This window comes from Sander lucioperca, chromosome 21, assembly GCF_008315115.2.
Source record: "Sander lucioperca isolate FBNREF2018 chromosome 21, SLUC_FBN_1.2, whole genome shotgun sequence".
Classification (NCBI taxonomy): Eukaryota; Metazoa; Chordata; class Actinopteri; order Perciformes; family Percidae; genus Sander; species Sander lucioperca.
In genome coordinates, this window is record NC_050193.1 from 4,439,451 (window position 1) to 4,461,803 (window position 22,353).

General features: G+C 40.2%; 1 protein-coding gene across 1 annotated transcript; it reads right to left on the minus strand.

Moving 5' to 3' along the window:
• Positions 1-1,613: 1,613 nt before the first annotated feature.
• Positions 1,614-21,119, minus strand: cntnap1 (contactin associated protein 1). Its single transcript, XM_031312905.2, has 24 exons — positions 20,203-21,119; positions 15,899-16,000; positions 15,010-15,203; positions 14,567-14,720; positions 14,053-14,256; positions 13,516-13,700; positions 13,142-13,291; positions 12,721-12,982; positions 12,273-12,422; positions 12,005-12,179; positions 11,436-11,542; positions 11,199-11,321; positions 10,650-10,853; positions 10,400-10,556; positions 10,182-10,309; positions 9,912-10,085; positions 9,579-9,797; positions 9,236-9,475; positions 7,757-7,996; positions 7,409-7,536; positions 7,129-7,222; positions 6,769-6,999; positions 6,636-6,680; positions 1,614-3,811 (listed from the first exon to the last, which is right to left on the minus strand). The coding sequence occupies exons 1-24, from the start codon at positions 20,261-20,263 to the stop codon at positions 3,612-3,614; spliced, it is 3,927 nt and encodes a 1,308-aa protein (XP_031168765.1). The 5' UTR covers positions 20,264-21,119; the 3' UTR covers positions 1,614-3,611.
• Positions 21,120-22,353: the final 1,234 nt, after the last annotated feature.

The window sequence follows — 22,353 nt, forward strand, 5'->3', positions numbered from 1 at the left end:
TGTGCAAAAAGCATCTCACCTAAAATAACTTCAATTCAATTCAGTTTGTATTATGGTTTCAAATCATAAGAGTTATCTCAAGTCATTTTACAGATAGAGTAGGTAGTAGTAGACCACACGCTATAATTTACACAGACCCAACAATTTCCCACGAGCAAGCATTTGGTGCAACAGTGGTGAGGAAAAACTTCCTTTTAGGCAGAAACCTCGGACAGACCCAGGCTCTTTGTGGGCGGCATCTGTCTCTGCCGGTTTGGACACAGACACTAATACAGATATACAGATATATAGAAATATGATTCATAATAATTATAGCAGTTGGAGTGTAATAACACATTGACAACTTCCTTTAAGCTTCTTTTATTGAGGTGACAGTTTGGCTTTGCCTTGATTTACACAGTAATGGTCATTTACAGTGAAAGTATTACAAAACAAAATCGAGCGGACTGAAGAACAGAAGAAAATCCTAAATTTCAGTGTGATCACGGACACAATGTAATGATCATTTCTGGTACCTGTTGCAGAAGGATTCAGTTTGATGGTGCAGGTAAGTGGTCTAACCTGCCTTCAACTCACTCTGTTGCTTTATCGTCAAATTTCATAAATGATATCACTGTTGACAGGGTATCTGCAGATTCATATAAAGTATGAAAAGGTCTTAAGGCCTTTATAAGTATTAAAATATCTAATAAATGTTCATAGAACTCAGAATAGAATTACATGCAAATCATGATTTTTTGCAACCCCGCATTTAACTTTATGCCCCCTTAAATATATGTTTTGTTTTTGATTTGTTTTTGCTAACAACATCCTTCTGTCATATACTCCCTCTATTGGCCATTTTATCTTAAAATCCCTTTTATTCACACCCTTGTCTCCATCATAAGGATGCAAGGTGGAACACTTCAGGGTCAATTCAGCACAGAGTCATTGTGCTTGTAATTTACAAACACCTGATACCTGAACATAGGGGAGCCACTCTAAACAACACCCAGGCCTTGTTTCTGTCTCACTGTACTATTGTTGGTGCACTACAATAAGTGAGTTGGCATCAGTGCACGTTTTTTTTTTTTTTTAATGAGAATCATTATTTAACATCGGTGATTGTATCTTGGTGGGCAAACTATGAATACACAATATATCTCAAACATCCAGTCAGTCACACATACACATGCTCCAGGGACCACGCATGATTAACTAGTGAGTGGAAATGAAGTGACATTGCTAGGCTGAATGTTTATAGTCAACCTACCAATGAATACAGTGAGGTGTATACATTTATATAATACATAAGTCGACTCTTTCCTAATAGGCAACAAAGCATATTTGACCCAAGTTTGTTGGCTTGTGCCTAATATGAACTTTGAGTGGTGATTGTCCATTTAACAAAAACACAAACCATCCTATGTGTCGATCACAAATCAACAGTTTCATCTGCTTACTTTTCGGAATCATTTATCTCATTACAGCATTCTTAAAAATATAGCCTGTAAATGCCAGTTTTGGCCAAAACTATACATTTTCATACATTGTTAACAAGTCGTGCCTTTACAGTAATTGCAGTTTTTACATCCTTTCATTCTTTTTACAATTTTATTTTTTTATTTGTCACATGTCAATTTCGCACAGTCCTGCCCATCTGCAACGGAAGAAGCCAACAATGTTGAGGTGTAGGCTATTTGTGCTACAGAGAGCAAGTACTTTACTTTCTTCATCCTGAGCATTCTAAGCAGCTACCATGGATTAGTTTACTTTCAGTGCTAAGCAGCCTACAGTGAAAACATTTGAGCTGGTCTTCACTGTAGTGTCTGCTCATACATTACAGAGTCAGAGGATTTACATTCAAAGCACTCCATTTAACTGTTTTTAACTTGTTTTATGTAAACCATAGGAATATAAAAGTCGCTTAACACATTATTCATATATTCACGTATACACTCATTACATCCTACTTGCTATTGTGCATCTGCAAATTAAACATTAATATCATTGGTGGCTGAAAGAAGCTCATATTATTGCATGTTACTGCAAAGTGCGGTCATGCTCTAGCTGATATGTTACAAATGTTTTTTTCCTATTTTTTTCACATACACAATAGTGCTTCAGTATCAAGGAGAGCTGCGGTGATAATGACAGCCTGAAGCTTTGGTTGCACCACACATCAAACGAAATTTCATCTTGCCACAGAAGAACATTTCATTGGACTATATAGGTAGAATTTTCAACTTCCCACTGGAAGCAGCTAAATGAGCAACAGCAGTGATGTCAGCGTGGTCGGCTACTGTCCTACAGCGTTATGCAAAAGTATTTGAGCAGTATGAGTTAGAAGTAAAAGATTAGCATTTACACTCTTGTGGTCCACTGTACATATGTTATTGTGTGTGTGCATGTTTGTTCATATGTATGCTTCTCCACACGGCCACATGGAGCAGCGGTTTCCTGAAAGATGATTATTATTGGAGACGGGAGGATTGTGAGATTCTTATGTAATATTGTTCTTAGAAATGTCTGCCGAGTCAAACTCTCTGTAGCACCGAGCTGTTGGCAGCTTGACCATAATATAAGCAACCAGAAGTAAGACAGAAGGAATGAGGACTTGGATATTTAGGTCACCCTGTCTCTGCTGAGCTTCATCACCTCAACTTTTGTTTTGATTCTGCAGTACACCAACAGCCTGTTAGCTTTCACACCTAGAGGAGTATCTTCATATCATCACACTCTCATTTCTGAAGCCCCATAGTTAAGAATGTGTTTAGGAATCTGAGCATACTGTGATCGGCAAAGCTGCTATCTACTGACACTATGGCAATTCTGAACCACTTATGTGTGCCATTCTGTATAGGTAATGCACTGTTATAGGCTGCCATACAACAAATATAAGCATATATACCTTTTACAATCTTTAAATGTATCATCTCAAAGCTTAACATCTCAAAGCTCCATGCTTGTCCAGTGTGTTCTCTCTTCGGTTGGTTGTTTTTATTCATAAACACCAGTTTTGTTTCGGTGATCTGGATTTTTGTTGCACTAGTTAAGTTCACTAGTTCTCAGATGTGTTTAATGCTCAAACCCAAGATGAAGATGAGAGATTGTCACCAAAAGGTATATCTTAGATGGCAATACATCTATACAGTAGGATATTGGTAGCTTTTATCGGTCTCAAAAATTGATCAAGAAAGAAAAATCAATCAATAAAAGGGTTAGAATACATTAAACTGATGGTCCAACTGTAACTTAACATACTTTAAATCCTGATCCCACAGTGTCTAATCTAAACCCTATCTGAATAAGCTATAATGTTACTTCAGATCAAGCTTGCTCAGATGAGGCACTTCAGTATTTCACCCTGCAATACAGTGTGAGACTTGTTGGCTACTCACGCAACATTGGGCTTGATGTGAACTTTTAACCCTTACCAAAATACGTACTACGTAGAGCACCAGGGGTCTAATTCCACTTTACCCGGGAAAAGGAACACAAACCAAAATATAAAAAAAGAGAATGAAAGAATTAGAAAACCTAATGCAGGTATCTGTGGTTGTTGTAAGTGCTATTTCCCTCTCCCCAACCCCCAGTCAAACCCCACCCACTGTCCTAAAGGTCCTGTGATGCTAGTCACTCCTGAACTCCTCTTCAATTTCCGGGAGGTGCTTTTTTTCTCTCCTCAAGGTCTCAGTCAGCGGCCTGGAGCTGCTGGGGGACTCCAGGTTCTTGGGTTCATTGGTGCGGTAGCTGCCTTTCTGCTGATACGCATAGACATAGATGCTGTACAGGCCTCCAAAGAGCAGCAGCAGTGCCAGGATGACAATGACTAAAGGATAAAAATAGCGCAGTCAGAGTTAATCTGCAACACATTGAGGAAAGAGGTGCTTCTAAGAATACTGATGAGGAGCAGGCACTGTTTTGTTGCTATATTATTACATTGTATCAGCCTGTTGTGTGAATGTAGGTCTGATATTATTTACAATGACAATAAGATGCCAATGCTAGAACCATCCGAGTCAGGTTTCTAATAAGGTAGTCAGTCCAAACTGCAAACACAGCAATCTTTGGTGCTTTGTATTTAGTTTGTTTATGCACCTCACATCCCAAAATCCACCTCTTATTGACACAAATTGACCAGTACTAGTACTTCCTTTGTTATTTTTGTTTCATTCATTATCATTCTTTTTGTTCAAGTTTATTTGTATAGCACCTTATCATACTGTACAAATGCAGTTTAAAGTGTTTTCCACAGGGAAAGAAAGCACAGCATATATAAGTGAACAGAAAGAAAATAAAGAGATGTATTTGGAAAAATGTATACATAACAGTAATGATAAAAGACAGAAAAACATTTAATGAGAATGCTAAACTGAATAAACATATCCTGAGTTTGATTATAAATTAATTCTGTGTCTCAGAATACCAGATTAGCTATTCCATATTTTTGGTTTTACATGCAATCTCCCTTTAGCTCTCGGGACATGGAGGAGCTTGGTGGCTTTGTGACCTGAGAGGTCTGCTGGGTTTGTAAATTAAGAACATTATCTGATATATGCTGTGGAGCCAGGCCTTTTACACCAGGAGGAGGATGGAGATATTTCCCAAATGCTACTTAAATGATTGTTAAAGGTGAAGTCAGCTTCCAAAATGACTTAGATTTATAATGTGGTCACTTGTTTTATAAGACTGTGACTCTGAGTATTCTCAAACAGTTGTTTGTAAGCCTTGGCACCTACGACCAGAATTATTGTTTAGTAGATCTAGCTTTCGATTCACAACTAAAGTTTCAGACTTCAGCCTTTGTGTAGTTTTAATGTTCCCCCTGCGTTTGCTTGGGTTTCATGTCACAGTCCAAAGATATGCAGGTCAGCTGAACTGGAGACACTAAATAGCCTGTAGGTGTGTGTTTGTTTGTAATGGACTGGCCAAATGTCGACAGCGTCTCCCAGCCTTTCTGCCAATGTATGCTGGGAAAGGCCTCAGTCCCTCATGGTCATACCCTCAATAAATGGATATAGAGAATGGCTCAGTACTGTTGAAAATATGTACTGCACCCAACACAGAGCTTAGAGAAGCAAAAAAAGCAAGAATTGTATTTAAAGTGATGTTGCATCAGGACGAATGAAGGAAATATATGTCTTCAATATCATTTCGAATTACTTTGTTCACCAGCAGTTTTGTTTTATCAAGTACATTTAAAACAAGTGGTGTAATTTCTCAGTCATAACCATTTTATCCTGAGCAGTATATCAGACAGGGATGATGTCTGATAACCGGGGGGGACCATTGTTGGGATGATTGAAAGGAGCACCAATCTTTAATGACATGCTGATGTACTGCATTAGCATAATACCTCTAAATCTGAATGATCTATGGAACTGAAGCATCTATCAATGATGAATAGTAAGCTAGGCCCATGCAGACTAAATATAGCTGATCCGGTGAAGGTCTCAGACAGGGATGGAGTTTAATCCTGAGACTCCAGCCTCTCCTGCTCATCAGGGAGACCTGCTCTAATTTTGTCCGTCATCCATAATTGTGTCCTGAAAACCTCTCATCTGGTCTCACCACTTCTCTTGTAACATGGTGCAGAATTATGGGGGATTAAATAGGTAAAAAAAAAAGTACATTAAATATTGTTGTGTTTTCCAGAAACCAGGCTCAGTTTCACGCTTTTGTTTTAATGTACTCATTTCTGTGTTGACAGATATAAATTGTGTTATTTTTTTATATATTCACTCTATTGTTTGATATCAAAATGATGAATTACAGCAGAATGAATTAACATAATATCTATTATGAAACATGTACTACCATTATTAACTGTCTCATAGCATTCTTAAATGTAACCATATCAAAATATTTGTAGACTGTCAAATATATTTATGTTTTACTCTATTTTAACTACACTTTACCTATTAAAATTCCTGTCTGTCTCTCCTTAGGTCATCATATTTATCTTTTCCATTGCCTGTTGCTTTTACATGATTGTTCCATTGTCTTGCATTTAGGAAATGTCTATTATGGTGATAAGGGAATAGAGGCTTAATGTACTGTTAAAGTTATTGTACTCATTGTAAATGATCTGGATAATTATTGTATACAGTATAAGTCTAAGTGTGTAATAGATATTTAAAAGTGACTGATAATTTCTAATATTTGTTTAGAAATCTCTTGCAAAGACAAAGGTCTATTTTACTTAAATTCATTTCATTCACACACTCATTTAGATTAAAAAGATAATCAGAACTCAACTGAATACAATCAAATATAGTCTCCAGTATGATAATAATGCATTATAATAATGTCTGCCTTTTGTATGTTTTTTTGTCCCACATGTAATACATTTGAGACTGAAGTCAGACGCTTGAATAAACACTAAAAAGCCCACGCTGACAACCCTGCTCTAATTACGGATTAGAGGATTTTAGGAAAAAAGAAATTTCTAACCGCTGATTTGTGTCATCTGGAAGAGGAGGGAAACAGTGAGTAAAACAGAAATGAGGGATGGAAGCGGTGCTAAATTTCACATCACCGATCTTATTTTTTAATTGCAGCAATTCAGTAACGAGGCAGATATGCTGTATTTGTGTAGACAGGGCAAAGTCTCATCAGAGAGTTTTAAAGAATAGAAAAATAAATAATCGTACCTGTTATCCAAAACAGGCCTAGGTCATCATGGATATAAAAATATTCTGAAAGAGAGAGGTACACAAATAAGTGGATGAACACCAAATAATATTCTTTATTTGTACGGAGGCATTATGGGACATATAAACTCACCTATGGTGGTAAACCAGGGGTCTACTTCCCATGGTACATAGCCCAGGATAGGAGGGAAGGCGCCACAGTTGGACTCAGACACGTAGCCTTGTGTCGTTACTGGAGGGTCTGTTTCATTTGGACGGAATAAGGCCTTTAAAGGGGCGTAGATGTTGTATCTTACCCCAGATATGCAGCCTATGAAGCCGGGAGCATTATGCCTCTGGATCTCATAGTCAATGTCGCCAACCTCTGAAAGAGCAGATGGAAACAATTAAACATCAATACAGTTCCACTTAAACTAATGAATTATGAATTATACTGGCAGCAAGATGAAAACCTGACATGTTCTCATCAACAAGTGGTAAATTAGATATTTACCCATTACTCTGCCCAGGAACATGGACTTTGGAGAGTCAAATCTGGCGTCCTCCACTAAGGTTATCTTTTCTACTATGGGCTCCATGTAATCCACCTGTGGGCAAAATAAAGGGTTTTGTTACCTTTAGAGCAACGCTAGCTGTTTCCCCATTTCCAGTCTTTATGCTTAGCTAAGGTGGGTGCACAACAGTCTATGATTTTTCCAGGAATAACACATAATTTCTTAGAACCATAAACCACAGATCAGGATTGACACAGTGACAGCAGTAGCAGCATGAACCTGTGTTTTGATGGTTCTGTTGTGTCTGGTTATGTTGACATAGTGGGGGTATCCATCTGCCAGGTTTCGATGAGTCAACTGGTACTTGTGTGTTATGAGTCCCAGCTTATACCTCAGATCTACACTACCTATAGCAAGAAAGGAAACAAAAGACATTAATAGCATCTACTCTTTTGATAAATAGCTGCATTACATCAACTCCTGGGGTAGTTTTGTGCGAGTCTTTAATCTGTGAATGAAATCAATCTGCTGCTCTACATATGTAATTCTACTTAAAAATATTCCAGCTTTTACATTCTCAGACAACTTTCAGACAACGATTCTCAGATTATTCTGAGCTTTTCCTACCATCAGTCTTGAGGATGATAGCAATGTAGTCTTGGACAAAGGAGCTGATGTAGAGCAACACAGCTGGCGTGTGAACGGTGCTGAAACTGAACTCTATGTCATCTGCTGTGTCATTGTAGCCCAGGCTGAAGTTGTCGTAATGCGGGTCAATCCAGTTGGCCCATGCTGCTTCGTCTGATATAGGCTTCTTTCGTATGTTGTATCTCAGCCACGAGCCAATCTCAAAGTGGGCTCCGATGTCTTCAGAAAAGATCATTGTGGAATTAGATATCTGTTGCAAAGTACTGCTGCAGATTATGTCAGTTGCTATATGTGAAGGTCTTGTCAGGGCTCTAGAGAAACATGTACACTGTAAACCCAGATTTAGTTGTAATTAAACTTTTTAGTGGTCACTACTTATTTTTTTATGTTTTGATAAAAAACATATTCATTACTAAATCACATTAATTGTTTGTAATAATCATCTTAAGTATGCAGTGCATAGATCATATTAGTAAGCAGAGATAACTAAGGATGTTAAGTTTCTGTATGGGATGGGTGGGGTCATTTTAACTGTTCTGTGCTGAAGCGATGCAAAGGCGCATGGGAAAAGAAATATGTTCTGAATGGTTTCTGTCCTAGTTAAAGTGTGTTTTAATAATGTTCTGTTAATGTTTGGGTGTGCATTTGTGTTATCTGGGTTTTAGTTTTGTATGGTTGATTCAGTGTTTATGTTTATCTACATTTATTGTTGCACCATGACCGAGACCCAGGTGGGGATGGATGGCGTCTGGACCGTGGCAGTTATGATGTAACATACATAAATTGGGAATTAATAGCTCTGCCTCCAGAGTGAAACTTTCTGCAGTGCATTGTGTTGTGAAATTGTAATGTTAAATCTGTTGCAAGAGGTTTGTGTGTGGTGCTGTTATCATTTTAGATCGAACTGTAGTAGGACTCAACTGATCCAAGTTAATGATACTAGAGACTCGCGACTCATGGGTTAATTTAAAGACATAGGTGAAAGATCTGAGTGAATCACAACTCAAACAGGTTTACACAGAGGATTAAAGAAACATGATGGACTTTTCAGAAGAGGTAATTATCTTCACTCAATTTCGATGAGAAATACAGAGAGAGTTTTGTGGAGCTGATAGTCTTATTTAGCTTTGTATCAACTCATTTGGCAATGGCTAGAATGTAACGGACGTTCTTAAAATATAAAAAAGTTATGCACTAAAGCTTTAACTTAACATGCTTATTTTGAACAACATGTTACAATACAAATTATTTATGTTTACTTATGATTTTTTAGTAATGACTAATGTAACTAACTAATGTAAACTTGATTTGTCTACTGTAACAACTTAACGCTCTGTGTCAATACAACTTGACCTGTTAAGTTTCACCTTGTGTAAAAACTTAGATGGTTTAAGGCAACAGGTTTGCACACACATTTTTTAGTAAAGTCAACTAATTCGGGATAACAGTGAAACTCACCTTTATGGCAGTAGAAACCATCAAAAGCTGTGTTGTTACAGTCACAAGTGTAGCAAGCATAGCCTTCAATACACTGGCCGCCGTTTCGGCATGGTATGGTAGCATTGAGACATTCTCCAGTACAGTTCCTCCTTATACCCTGTTCTTCATTTACTTTCCCCTCTAAATCAAGAGGAACACCGTTCATCCGCAACCCTCGAAGACACCCCAAGAAAGGTCTCAGGGTGCGGTTGGCTGCACCTAATACACAAAATACTTTTATCAGTGGTTTTTCATATTTCCTTAATGTTTAGAGAGGATACATTAAGTGCACTGTATGTCATGTTCACCTCAGGAAACCTACCTACTAGGACAGGATGCGTAAACTTCATGGTGACGAAGGTCTGACCTGGAAAACGTGTGACAGCCCAAGGCTGATAATCAACCTTGATGCGGGCCAGCTTCACGTTAAGCTCAGCCTGAACAAAGTGCCACTCATTGTCATTGAGCGGCACCGGGGAGTGTAGAGTCACATTAAGGATGCCATCACCAACCATAAATATAAACGCAAGGTTATGGGTGGCTGGAAGAGAAAAGAAGACATAGAAATAAAAAATAAAAAATTGCAGTAATTATAAGATACATCTTTCAGTTGAATGAGGTGAATAGCTCCCTGCTAGCAGATGAGTCAACTCACTATTCAGCTCTATTCGTATGAAGTTTCGAAGTTGGTCATCAGAGTTCTCCAAGAAGACACCGTGGTCACGATAGGTTTTGAAGTGGAAGGAGATGTCAGCGCTGGAGCCTGGCCTGAAGGTGGGGAAGGTTATGTAGGTGGGCTTGGTGAAGGCTATGGTGTTCCAGATGTTTCCTGTGGAAAACATTGAAATATGAAAAAAACAACTCTCAAGTCATCAGCAAAGCTGAACATCACTGTGTGAGCACAACCAATAATATTTAAGCTTACTGTCGCCATGGCAGCGGAGGGGCCCGACAGTAAATTGTGCTTCTGAGCCGGTCCTGTTGGTGTCCCCGACTACCACCTTCTTCACAGGCAGATGGTCTCTAAAGTCCAAGTAGCCCTTATCAGAGTACCTGAAAAGCCACAGTGGAGATGTTAAGACTTCATCGTCAGTGTCACAGATAAAAGCTAAACCTGCACAATGTACAATATCCCTCGCTCACCATTGTCTATAGTCAGCATCACAGTTACACTGAAACTTGGGATCGGTGCAGGTTTGGTTGATAGCGCAGCCGCACTTTTGGACCTCTCTGAATGTTCCACCCCAGTAATAGTGACTCTCATTGTTACGACCAATCCAGTAACCAAAAGGTCTTCCATCTATTTTGATAAAGAAATGGTGTGTTAGTTTACTATCTTTCTTGTTTTCCATGAACACACTACCAAATTAATAAACTGACTAATCCCACTTACTGGGGGTGTTGAGGAGACGGGACTTGTAGCAAGAGTAGTCGATCCACTGCTCACAGTACACGGAGGTGTTGGCTAGAGCAGTGACTTCATCCCAGGAGGCGTTCCAGTAGTTGACATCTCCTATATACGGCCGGTCTATTGAACTCCCAGTCACTTTGGTACCATCCACACGGTCATTCAGAATCACTGTCCAAGCTTTATATGCTGTGACAGATATAGGTCATAGTGATTAAATGTTAAACGAGAATGAAGGAGGGAATATTAATCTAAGAAGAATGAAAAGCAAGTGACTGTCTTATAAGAATGTGAACAGAAAGGTTAGAAATAGAAAATGCACATTTTGCTAACACGCACACAGAGAAACAGCTAGACCTATTTTGTTTTTTAAACTCTTTTAATTTCCGATTAAATTTCAGTACACATTTCTCATAACAGGAAGACGATAACGTGACTCTCCAACTTTTCATTAACAACCCAAAGAGGATCCAGCAAACACTGAACACAGTGCTAATGAAGCTGTGTTTATTATAAGTGACAATAATTACTTACATTTCATTTTGCAGTACACTTGAAATGGTTTCAGCGGTCCACTGAGATCAGGATCAATGGTGTAGTTTCCAGACCAATACTTGCCACTGAGCCTGTAGGCCTCGCATGACTCTTTATAAACCGCTGTTCGAGAAAGGAGATGATCAATTTGTTATTATTAGGACGAAATATGGTACGGGTCAAATGTAATCTAAAGAAATACTTTTTACAGTGATAGGATTGTCAGCCAGCACTTACACATGTGACACACTTCTCCTTTATAGCCTGTGTTCTCACACAGACAGATAAAGTCATCCCAGGACTGGATGCATCTGCCTTCATGTTCACATGGATTTGGACTACATCTATAAACAAAAATATATGCTTATACTGAGTAATTTGATGTTACAAAAGTGAGACTTACACAAGTGTGTCATTTTCTTTCTTTCTCAATTTTCTCTGTTAGTTGTTTATTGTCAGGTTTAGGAGGTGAACCTTACCATGAGATGATGCCATCAGATCTAAAAAAAAGTGATGTCTCACTCTAAAGACTAACAATTCAGTGCCAGATGCTTCACAAACATCTTGAATGAGAGCACATTACTTTGGCAACACCATAAAAGAGCCAAGACAATAATTCCTATAGTTCTCATAATGAATCATTATAGGAACGTGTGTATTTTATAGTATGATAAGGGTACATAATGTGTAACTTTACGACTCAAATAACATAAGATAGTTTTGTGTGTTTCCTTTTGCAATTTCCCTCCTATTTATGAAATGATATACTTTATGCTACATATTGTAAATTAGGTGATATTTCCCACCTGTCAGTGATGCCACAGGTGCCCAACAGTAGCTCAGCATAGCGCCCCCATTGTCGTTGCAGAATAATGTCAATATCAAGCTGTTCGTTGTCTATGAAGATATGCTGCATGCAACCATGAAAGCGGTTCAGCTTAGTCTCGCACTTCCTTATTGTGTTATTGGTTTTCGGACAACCTGAGCGCAGGAAAGTAAATGTATGAATTGGACAGTACAGATTTGAATTTGAATTCAGGAGTTGTCAACAATTGTTTTAAGTCATCCCCTCACCTCCAAAAAAGTAGCGGTCTCCCGTCCGAATTGTGAAAGGGTTGGTGATCTTTAGTGGAGAGCCCTCCTCCTCATCAATTGTGAGAGTCAGCAGGCTGTCTCTGGCTGCCAAATCCACTGAATGCCAGTAACCATCATTTAGCCGGTATCCTAGAGATTGGAGAAATGCCTGTCATGCTACTGTATGTTTCTACAATCAGATTCAGTATAGAGATCAGATGCACCCATTGCTTAACAAAAGATTATGAATTGCAAGTAGTAAATCTGCCACCTTTATCACTATAACTGCATGTGAAGGAAAAGCTTGACAGGCATAGCAACAGTAACTAAGGGGAGGTGCTTAGCGAACTGTCAATAACATGAAGCATTAGGCATCGTATGTTACAAAATCTTTAAATGTTATCTTTCTTGTTGTGTCTGACAAGGCCAAACAATTGCATGAGCCCACCTGCAGCAAACTGGAGTTTCTTCTTCCCAGGCTGGAATATAGTGACGTTGATCTGTCCCTCGCTTAGGCCCAGCTCAAGGGCACCCAGGTCATCAGCAAATCGTGTGAACATTAGCAGCCCAGTGTAGTCCCATGAGCGGAACTTAAACTTCACGAACATACGTGGCCTCCTAAAGAAGCCCGGCACCTGCAGGTAGTTGTTGGGCCCAGCAAAAGTCATTGGTTTGAGCAGAATGTCCCTGCAGGCATAATGCATCTTTTTCTGAAGGGAGGAAAGAGAAATCAGACCTCAGTTACGGTGAAAACATTTCCACTGATTGTTATTGTATTGTCAGCATGGAACAGATAAAGTCATGTTGTTTAATTACAATGGATGGTGATCATCAGTAACAGTGTACTAGAATGCAGTATAAAGCCCTACCTTTCGTGGGATTCGGATGTCAGGTTCATCTCTCTGAGCCTTGTCAATGATGTTGACGCCATTGATGAAGACGTTCTCCAGGCAGCCCCGGAAATTTGGTGTACTGGGCAGGTGATGCATATTTTGCTCTATGACACCTCCTACATATAACTAGGAGAAGGGTATGAAGGCCCTCAGTCATCATTATTAACCAGAAAATAAAGGCATAAATTAATATTTGAGTTGCCTTCAAGTTGTAAGTGAAATGCATTTGGAAGTATCCTCATAGGAAGCATCAGGGAATGTATTCAGCATACAGTTTAGTGATCTTTTCCTTTAATTATCACAGCTTTCAGTTTATATTTTATGTTGTAATACAAATACATATGAGGTACCTGCGTATCCAGATCCAGGTGTGTAAACTCTCCTTTACAGATGGCTGTGACTGTGTGACTGTCCACTGTGAAGTTCACCTGTCGACCATAGCGCTTGATGGTGACATAGTGCCAGTGTAGATTATCAAGAAGGCTGCCAGCAGTTAGTGTAGTTCGGCCATCAACTTTGTGTATTACACTGCTTCCTGAAAAACAGGGCAAGGACAGGGGGAATTAAACATGAAAACAAATCAGCTCAAATCAGCTCTAAGTAATGTAACACTGATAGAAAATGCTGCGCTGCAGGGCTCCAGTCAACAATCAGCAATATTAAGCTCTCTAACCCCAGACAACTCAGCTTTTTGTCAGGATTGAGAAAACCCCAGTTCGTTATGAGATGGATGTCATGGTCACAAATGCCAATATTTTATTCACCCATAACTCTACAACATGATCTCGTCCGTAAATTTCAACTTTACGGGGCGCCCCTGTAGGCATAATAAAAATAATGTCAACTATATTTATCCAACAAATAACTCTACTATAAAATAGCTGTACCTAGGCTGATGTGCAGGTAAAGACGACCTCTCTTCAGCTCCAAGGTGAACAGGTCTCCTTGAATCCCCTCACTGTGTAACAGCAGACCATCCTGCTCCAGAGTCTTAAAGTTTATGGCGATATGGTCTTGTAGTGTACGAGACCTCTTCTCTGGGTACATGTAGACCACTGAGTCATCCCCGTTGTACTGTAGCACATAAGAATCTGCAGACAAAATTCCAAAATGTATTTCTAAAATCACTACAGAGGATGTGACATGCATTTTAAGTCTTATGTAGCAACATTTCCTGGCACTCGTCAGATGTGTTTGCATTTAGCTAATGTATGATGTTCCTGAGCATGAATCAGGGGATACTGAGCTTAGTCATCTATTAACTAGGAACAAATTGTAGCATATTTGGCACTTAGATTTAGTGACATATTATCAAATGAGTAAGCACTGGGATTGTAGAATTTCCCTGGATGTGAATCAGAGACAGTAAATCCCTGACTAGTGTCTATCAGTCATTTTTACCATAAGGGCAGCCAAACAGCTCCAGCCTCACACCGATCTTCCCTCCATTCTCTGTGTTCCACGCCAGAGGCAGCAGGCGTATGTGTTTAGCAGTAAAGGCGTAATGGAAGACATTCCTCTTTATCTGATAATAATTCCAGTTTGCAGGCAGCGTCTGCAAACAGATGAAAGAGGGAAATAGGAAAAAGAGTTATTGAGACACTGCAATGGTGTTAAGGCCTTATTAAGGGGCTGGAGATGAACTGATAATAAGATTAGCTTTGTCAGTGTTGAGAGCGAGAATACGCTGTGCTGTCTTTGTTTCAGTGCCAGTGACAATGAATTTAATAGAACACCCATTTACTGGAGAATCGGCTATAAAGATTACATTTGACTATAATCCTCGCCTCATCCCTGTTATGGCCCTCATCCCACCTCAACCATCCGGTCTCAGTGACACCTACAGAGTTTCCTCCATCCATGATGTATGGTGTCCAGGAGTCTGGTCGGTCTCCATAGAGCAGGGTGTACTTGGTGATCCAGTCATATGAGTTAAAGGTCCCCTGGGTGGCAATGGCCACCAGTCGATACTTCCTGCCCAGGTCTACCTGCAGCCATGGCTGTCTGTCCCTGGGGGATGGGGACCAGCCACTGCTGCCTAAGGAGGAGAAGGAGAAAGAGGAGTGTTTGACTAGAGGGGTCACAGACACAGTTTGACTGGGATGAAATCATGTCCAAAGCAATTGCGATATCAACTGAATTTGTAATTTATGGCAGCCATTTTAAACTTCTGTCAAATTTGGGGTGGAGAACTTGAATGAGCTGGTAAAGTTCAGCTACTCTACTGTTTTGTCTGGAATTGGACTTTAGTATTTTGCAGATAACACAATATACCACTAATCTATTTAGCTGATTGTAGCCCATTACTTATACTGTAGGCCTCTATCTGTTGGCTAACAAGCAAATTCCCACAGTCACTATGGTTGTTCCTTCAATTGCTAGATTTTGTAATCTGACGTCCTTATTTCTGTACTAAAGTGACAGTAGATTACATACATAGTGTTTAGGATCCCCAAGGAGTTTAAGGAGTCTCCGCCTGTGGCATTCTGATACAGCAGTATCTGGAAGTTGTTGTTTTTTGCCACTGTGAGAATAACCCTTTGTTACGATGGGCATTAGAACTGTAAAACACAGGTGGAACTAATAACATTAATGTGCCTGCACACCGAAATGCACCTGACTTGTTATATTAGTTAGATTTGTGCTTTTCCTGCTGTCATAAGTTAAAACTGCCATGAGAAAGGTCTGTAAAGTGAATGTTTTGAAAACATGGATGAACTCAACACTACTTACCATACAATTTGGCAAAATTGGCAGAGTAAAGAAAGTTGTATCTGGAGGAGGCCAGGAAGGAAGAGGCATAGAGCCCAGAGATCAGCGGATCAACGCATTCTCCTGCAGTGAAAATCAGGAAGACACCAAGGTCAGGAGTTATTAAACCTTCTCATTATGCAGCTTTGACACATTACTTTCAAAATGATACAGTTATGGGCAACAAATACTGGCACATCTGTGCAGCTTGATAAGAAAAAAATGCTGATTAATGAGAGGCTAGTGCATGCTCCATTAGACATAAGATACAAATGTGGCCAGATCAATCCAATTAAGTTCAAAGCACAGCACAAACACATTTAGTCTTTCTTCTGGTAAAGGTATACAGATAGTGAGGTCACAGATTCATATTCCACAGTCGAACACAGTCCCTAAATAGCCTGCTTATAAGGTGGTGGACCAAGACTACAAATCTAACTGTCCTGACATCTACTCTGAGCGTGCATCATCTTTGCATCTTCATTTCTTCACAGGATGGGTGGGAGGAGCGGTGAAATATGAGACTGACAGCTACTGATTATGCACGCTATCTCTGAGATAAACTATTGTGAATGTCATGAGGTTACACAACACCCCCTTACAATTTCAAAAGAGGTCAGGTCTGTGCTTATTGGTGTTGCAGAGGCAGAATAAAAATGTTGCTGCGTCACATGATTGTGGCTGTGTGTACGTGCCTGTCAGTGCCTGCATGTGTGTATACATTTTTGTGTAATTTCTGAAAAAAGTACTTGCAGTGTCATGGGTAGAAAAGTCAAAGGCAAACTGAGAATGTCTCTTTGTCATGTTGAGTTGCTATTCTGCATGTGGTTATGAGACTGATAGGACCATCACCCATCTGCTCAGACTCGCTCCCCAGGCCACAGCTATTAAAACTGCCCATAATTCTACCTAATCTTGCTTGTGTCACTGCTGAGGATAAATGTGTGATGCCCTCACCTCTAGCTGCAAGAGAAACACTGGCCTATTTTAAGTGCCAAAGTATGTTATTTAACAGTCCCAAAAGATATAATACAGATAGGCTAAAAACTATAGATGAATTGAGTTTTATTTCAATATGAAGGTAGGCAGAAACAAAGAAATCAGTTTTAATCTCAGTGTGCACAGGACCAACTACTGTAAAATTTAAAAAAAAACAAGGTAAATGAAAGCGTTTTCAATCTGACCTTCCTCTTCTTCCTTACTTATAAGTATAATCTTCTCTAAACTTCTGGAGTTGTTAACTTAACAAGAGTTCTGGCATTGTAATTCCTGTTCTTACAATTACAAAGGTCATGAAGCACAGGAGAAAAGGCATTAGAAAGTGGCTAGAAACAGATGCCGTTAGCAGAATTAGTATGCAGGCTGCAGATGGAGCAAGATGAGGAGCATTGACTCACATTTTAAATAACTTTGTCAAAGAGCAGAAAGCTGAGTGATCACAGCAAATTCTACAGAAATTAGGAAGTGGAGAGCTTCATCCACTGCCTGACACTACCTTAAATAACACATGAAACATCCGTGAGCGATGACACAGCATGAAATTTTGAAACAGCATTTTCTGCCTCATCTGGTAAGAATGACTTTGTCACATGAGCACGAGTTCTGTCACATTTGATGCAAGGACACGCTGCACATTCAGGTGGAGTAAATGTGCTGAGCAAGTGAAATGTGACCTTGACTTTCTGCTACTGAGTGCCTCTCTAAGAGGCTCTCTCACCATCCTGATCATACAGAATTCCCTGCTATGCTGCAGATGATCGATAACAGATCTCTGCTGCATCACTTCATAATATTTAAAAGAGTGGCGCTGCAGTTACACAGGCAAAGCTCACTTGCTACCAATAGCTTAAGGTGTATTGATTTGTTTTAATTCTTCATGTAGTAGTAGGAGGAGAGTATGACTTTAAATGTGGAGAGCAGCTCCATCCCAGCCTACAGCAGGTTAACCCAGGCCAATCAGCTCCTCCTTATGACAAGACTGCTACGCATTCTACACCCCCACCTATTCAACGTCTTGCTTCATTTCCCTCACTCTGAGTCCTCTCTCTTTTTATCTCCATTCCAACTCCGAAAATCATCCACTCTTTTTCTTGCTCTCACTGCGTCCCATTACCTCATACTCTCTCTCATCATCTTGCTATTTTTTACTTCTCTCTCTGCCTCTCTCTCCCCAAGTGGGCGTTGTCGTGATGCAGTAGCTAAAGTGTACCTGAAGCCTGTGCAGAGCTTCCAGTCACCAGGTTTTCACCCCTCTCCTTGTGATCCTGCTCCCCCCCCCCCTCCCCCTCCCCCTCCCTCCCTTCTCTGCACCACACAGAGTAGTCTCTTTCTCCATTTATCACTAAGGGAGTGGGGAACAGTGTGGCTGTGTAGAGCTCTAGCACCATGCTTGCTGAATCATCAGTTTGCTGTAAGGGTAGGCTGGTCTGTCTGGGCTGACACATCATTACTGTTGGTTACATACAGTATGCAAAGAGGTGCCTCCTCTGCCTGTCTCTAGCCTGTGATGCGTGACAGCTGAGGATTCAGACAGCACACCCTGTATGTGCGCTGATGTCAACTGAATGCAGATAACCACAACAATATATCAAGAAACTGCTGCGAAAACTGCAACACAACAGCACATAGGGGTAGTAAAGTATAGCATGCTCTGTTAAAGGGGTTTTAATAAATCATTCATACCCAGGCAGGTATCACAGTGGGTGGTGTCTGACTACTGCCAGAGATAAAAACACAAACAATGAAGCACATCAGAATCACATTCAGACTTAAATTCAGATCTCAAACTCCTTTATTTACTTCCTTCTAGATATCAATTCCCCTCACATGGACCACATGTCTCCTGCTGCCCGGGCTGCTAAACCATGACAGAATGCACAAATCATAAACTTGAGTTTGATGCATATGCATCACAGCCTCCTAAATAAAACACACATCTTACTAAGTGAGCCTTGGCCTCACCCTACCCTGGCTCTCTGTGCTCTGGGATCTGAGGCTCCATTTTAATCTAGCAGGGCTCGGTTTTGGCCCAGGCCCCCACTTACTGGTTAGCATTCAGTGATCCAATGACGTTTACAAACTCCCACTCAATTTCAGACTTTGCCGTTCATTCACTTTTAATTCTCTCAACAGCATTTACCTCCCAGACTACCATGTGACAGGGCAGCAGCATGGCGTCCTATGCAAACCATTTTTCAGTAAATGTTATTTCCCTACAATAACTTAACAGAAAGAGCTCCAAAAAGTCCACAATACATATGTAAAGATGATCCACATTAACACCCAGAACTATAAACTTGCTGTTTGTATAAGAAGTCAAATGACAAAGCATTCCTCCTCCCTGATCTCCCACTGATATCAAAAACTAATGACTCATACAATGGCTGTTTGGGGTTAATTAACAGTCAAGACCCTGTGAGGTCATCATGACACTGACATCATGCATAAAGCGTATTAGTATGCATACAGGCTCTGTGATAGAAAGGTATCACAATGCAATTTAGCCCCAAACACAGCCCCACCTCTGTTTACGGTGGTCCAACTAAACCCACCACATGACTGCCCGACTGATCTGACTGATAATGATTTCTCTGCCGGGTGAATCCACGCTAGTCGTGTGCAAGATGCAGGGATTTATTTTTGGGCTTCGCAAAAAAAAGTACTGCAGTGGGCTGGTCCCGCTCAGGACACTGTGCCCTGCGCTCTCAACCGCCACTTTGAAAAGGTGTTTAGCGGATTTTCACCCAACAACAACATACACGTTCAAAGCCATTCGGAGATTATTATATTAGAAACCAAATAGACTTCCAAGCAGTATCGTGCTCTGCAAAGAAGTCGAGAGTTGAAGCCACACGGTGCAGAAACTTGCGTGCTGGCTGAGAGAAAGCACTGCAATGCAGACAGTGCGATGGGGATAACCATGCGCACCTTCTGCAGGACCGACGCGGTTTGCTTATACACTTTTTTTGTGATCGCACTAAACAATGCTTTACTGAAATTACATTACACAAGACAAGCTATGACATTTAATGATCTATGTTTTAAGGCTGTCTGATTGTATCGCAACCTGTGTTGTTGCCCTTCAACGATCTCAGCACCTCAGGCTACATTTTGCTCTCCAGTGTTTTTTTCCACTTATCAACGAATGTTATAATGCAACTTTTTCAAAGCATATGATCAGACACTAAACAATATGCAGATACTATATAATATACATACTTTGAAATATTTTAATAATATTCTAGCAGCAGATAATAGATGAACAATTGCTGTTTCACAAGACTTACGTGATGAGCAATGTTGAAAACCCAAAAATAAGAGGCATATGCTCAGTATTTTGCAAGTCATCCTTCACTTAGGACACGTTTCTCCGCATATGCTATGTTAATTAGATCGTAGATTGTTCTGCAGCATCCTCTAACCTCCCTTTAGCCCAACTTTAACTCGCGCAGCTTCAACTCCTCTTCCCGGGATTTCGGGCAGCCTCTACCGGGTCGGGGACGCGCATCGGATGCTGGTGCTGATGCTGCGCTTAGCCGAGAGCGCGCACTTCTTCTTTTATATCCTTTAAATTGTTTCTTTCACATGACCGTCATGTAATGGTGTGGCTCCTGCATGATATAATTCAACATATTTGTAAACTAGCAGAGTGCTTGTAGGCCAGTTCGGAGTGGGGTTCTGTATTGTCCGTTCCGCAGGAGTCTGGATGCAGAAGAGACTGGAAGGGAGGAAGGAAAAAAAAAACTTTTTTAGTCCGCCGCAGAATGAAAGTATTTTTCCAACACAATTAAAAATAATATGATGTTGCTTAAATCTCCAAATAAGTCTTGTGGAACTGGTCAAAAACAACAATTTCCATCTAGGATGTGGTCATATCACCAATGCACCAATGCACCAACGATTTATTCCTCTTCTCTTTTTTCATGGCATCTCATATCATCCTTTGGTACACTTTTCGTGGCTGCCAACTAGAGTGCACTGCATGCGCTAGTGAGGAGATGGTTAAGTCTTTCCCTCCAGGAACGCACATCTAAACTTGAACCCCAAAACAGGATGGAAGTCCTTGATATCCTGTGTCAGCAGGAGGACTATATAGAATGACAATCACAGTAGGCTGCACAGTTTTGCAGGCTGTCTGTTTGACCTTGTCCAGGTACTCTGTCCATGCCAGTGCATTCATAAATATGTCCAGAGAAGAACAGGTTACAGGATGATGATGCCAGCTGTGCCTGAACTCAGTCTCATCCCAATGCATACACAGGGGGTGGGGGCAGGGTGAGACTGAGGCAGAGGGGGATTTGTGGCAAAGGGTGGCACGTTGACCACAAAATAAAAAAAAAGGCTTTGGGATTAAGAAGTGGGTTTATGGGACGGCAGTGTGTGAGTGATGATGTGAGATTGAATGCCTGGGCCAGCGTGGGATTTAAAGTGTTTTCAATCAAATCAGATTGTCAGTTTGTAAGCTCCCTGCCGCTGCTTTTCCCCTGAAATACCATAAGAGTATAGAATTATATCTGCAGAGAGAAGACAATGGCCAAGGAAAGAAAATGACAGGGGAGAGTGAAGTAGGGCATCAAATCAGCAGGGGAAACTGGCTGCAGATGTGGCTCAGGAACTACAGAGGCATCTACAGTATTTAACTGACAAGAGACGGGTACCAAAATGATTTGGTGAGGTCATTTATCTCAATCGCAGCGGAAATCAATATATTACTCAAAAGTTCTGGATATACGAGAGGTTTTCTTATTGATAGTGAAGTGTGAGCCATACTATTTCACAGATATTCAAACGAGGTGCAATGACATTCATAAGTGTTAAAGTATCCCACACTACACTGCTATGTTTTATGTATGGTTTATCATACACTAATTTGAACTGTGTTAAAGTTAAAACAGCAAGCAAAAGCATTATTTTATTTCTCTGTTAGACTATTAGAAAGTCTAGACTATAAGACTCTTAACATTAGTAAACAAGTTAAAAACCAAGTGTTGTCTTCAGATAACATGTGCAGTACACACAAACACAAGCACACATTGCACCTATAGCTTATTGATGGTTAGGCTGGATTGCCATCTGTTTCCCCATTGACCTTTTATATTTGACCTTATAGTAACCATAGAGACCGGTTCAGAGGAGACCTAATGAGGTCTGGTTGGGGTTAAACCACACATCTGGGGAAAAAAAACAACACAAAGGCTCAAGTGATAAACTGATTAACAAGAGCAACCAGAGGCAGAATTCCCAGCAAATACAATTCAGGCTTTCCAACGCTCAACCTCACTCACAAAGTCATTTTGGCATCATGTTTGCTGCAAAATACTGTATACACAAAATATACAACATCAGTCCTACAATCCTCTTATTTCCATTATGTGAATAGTTCTGCCAATGGGGTGACATCATTCCAACTATTCACAATGAAGGCTGACTTCATTGAC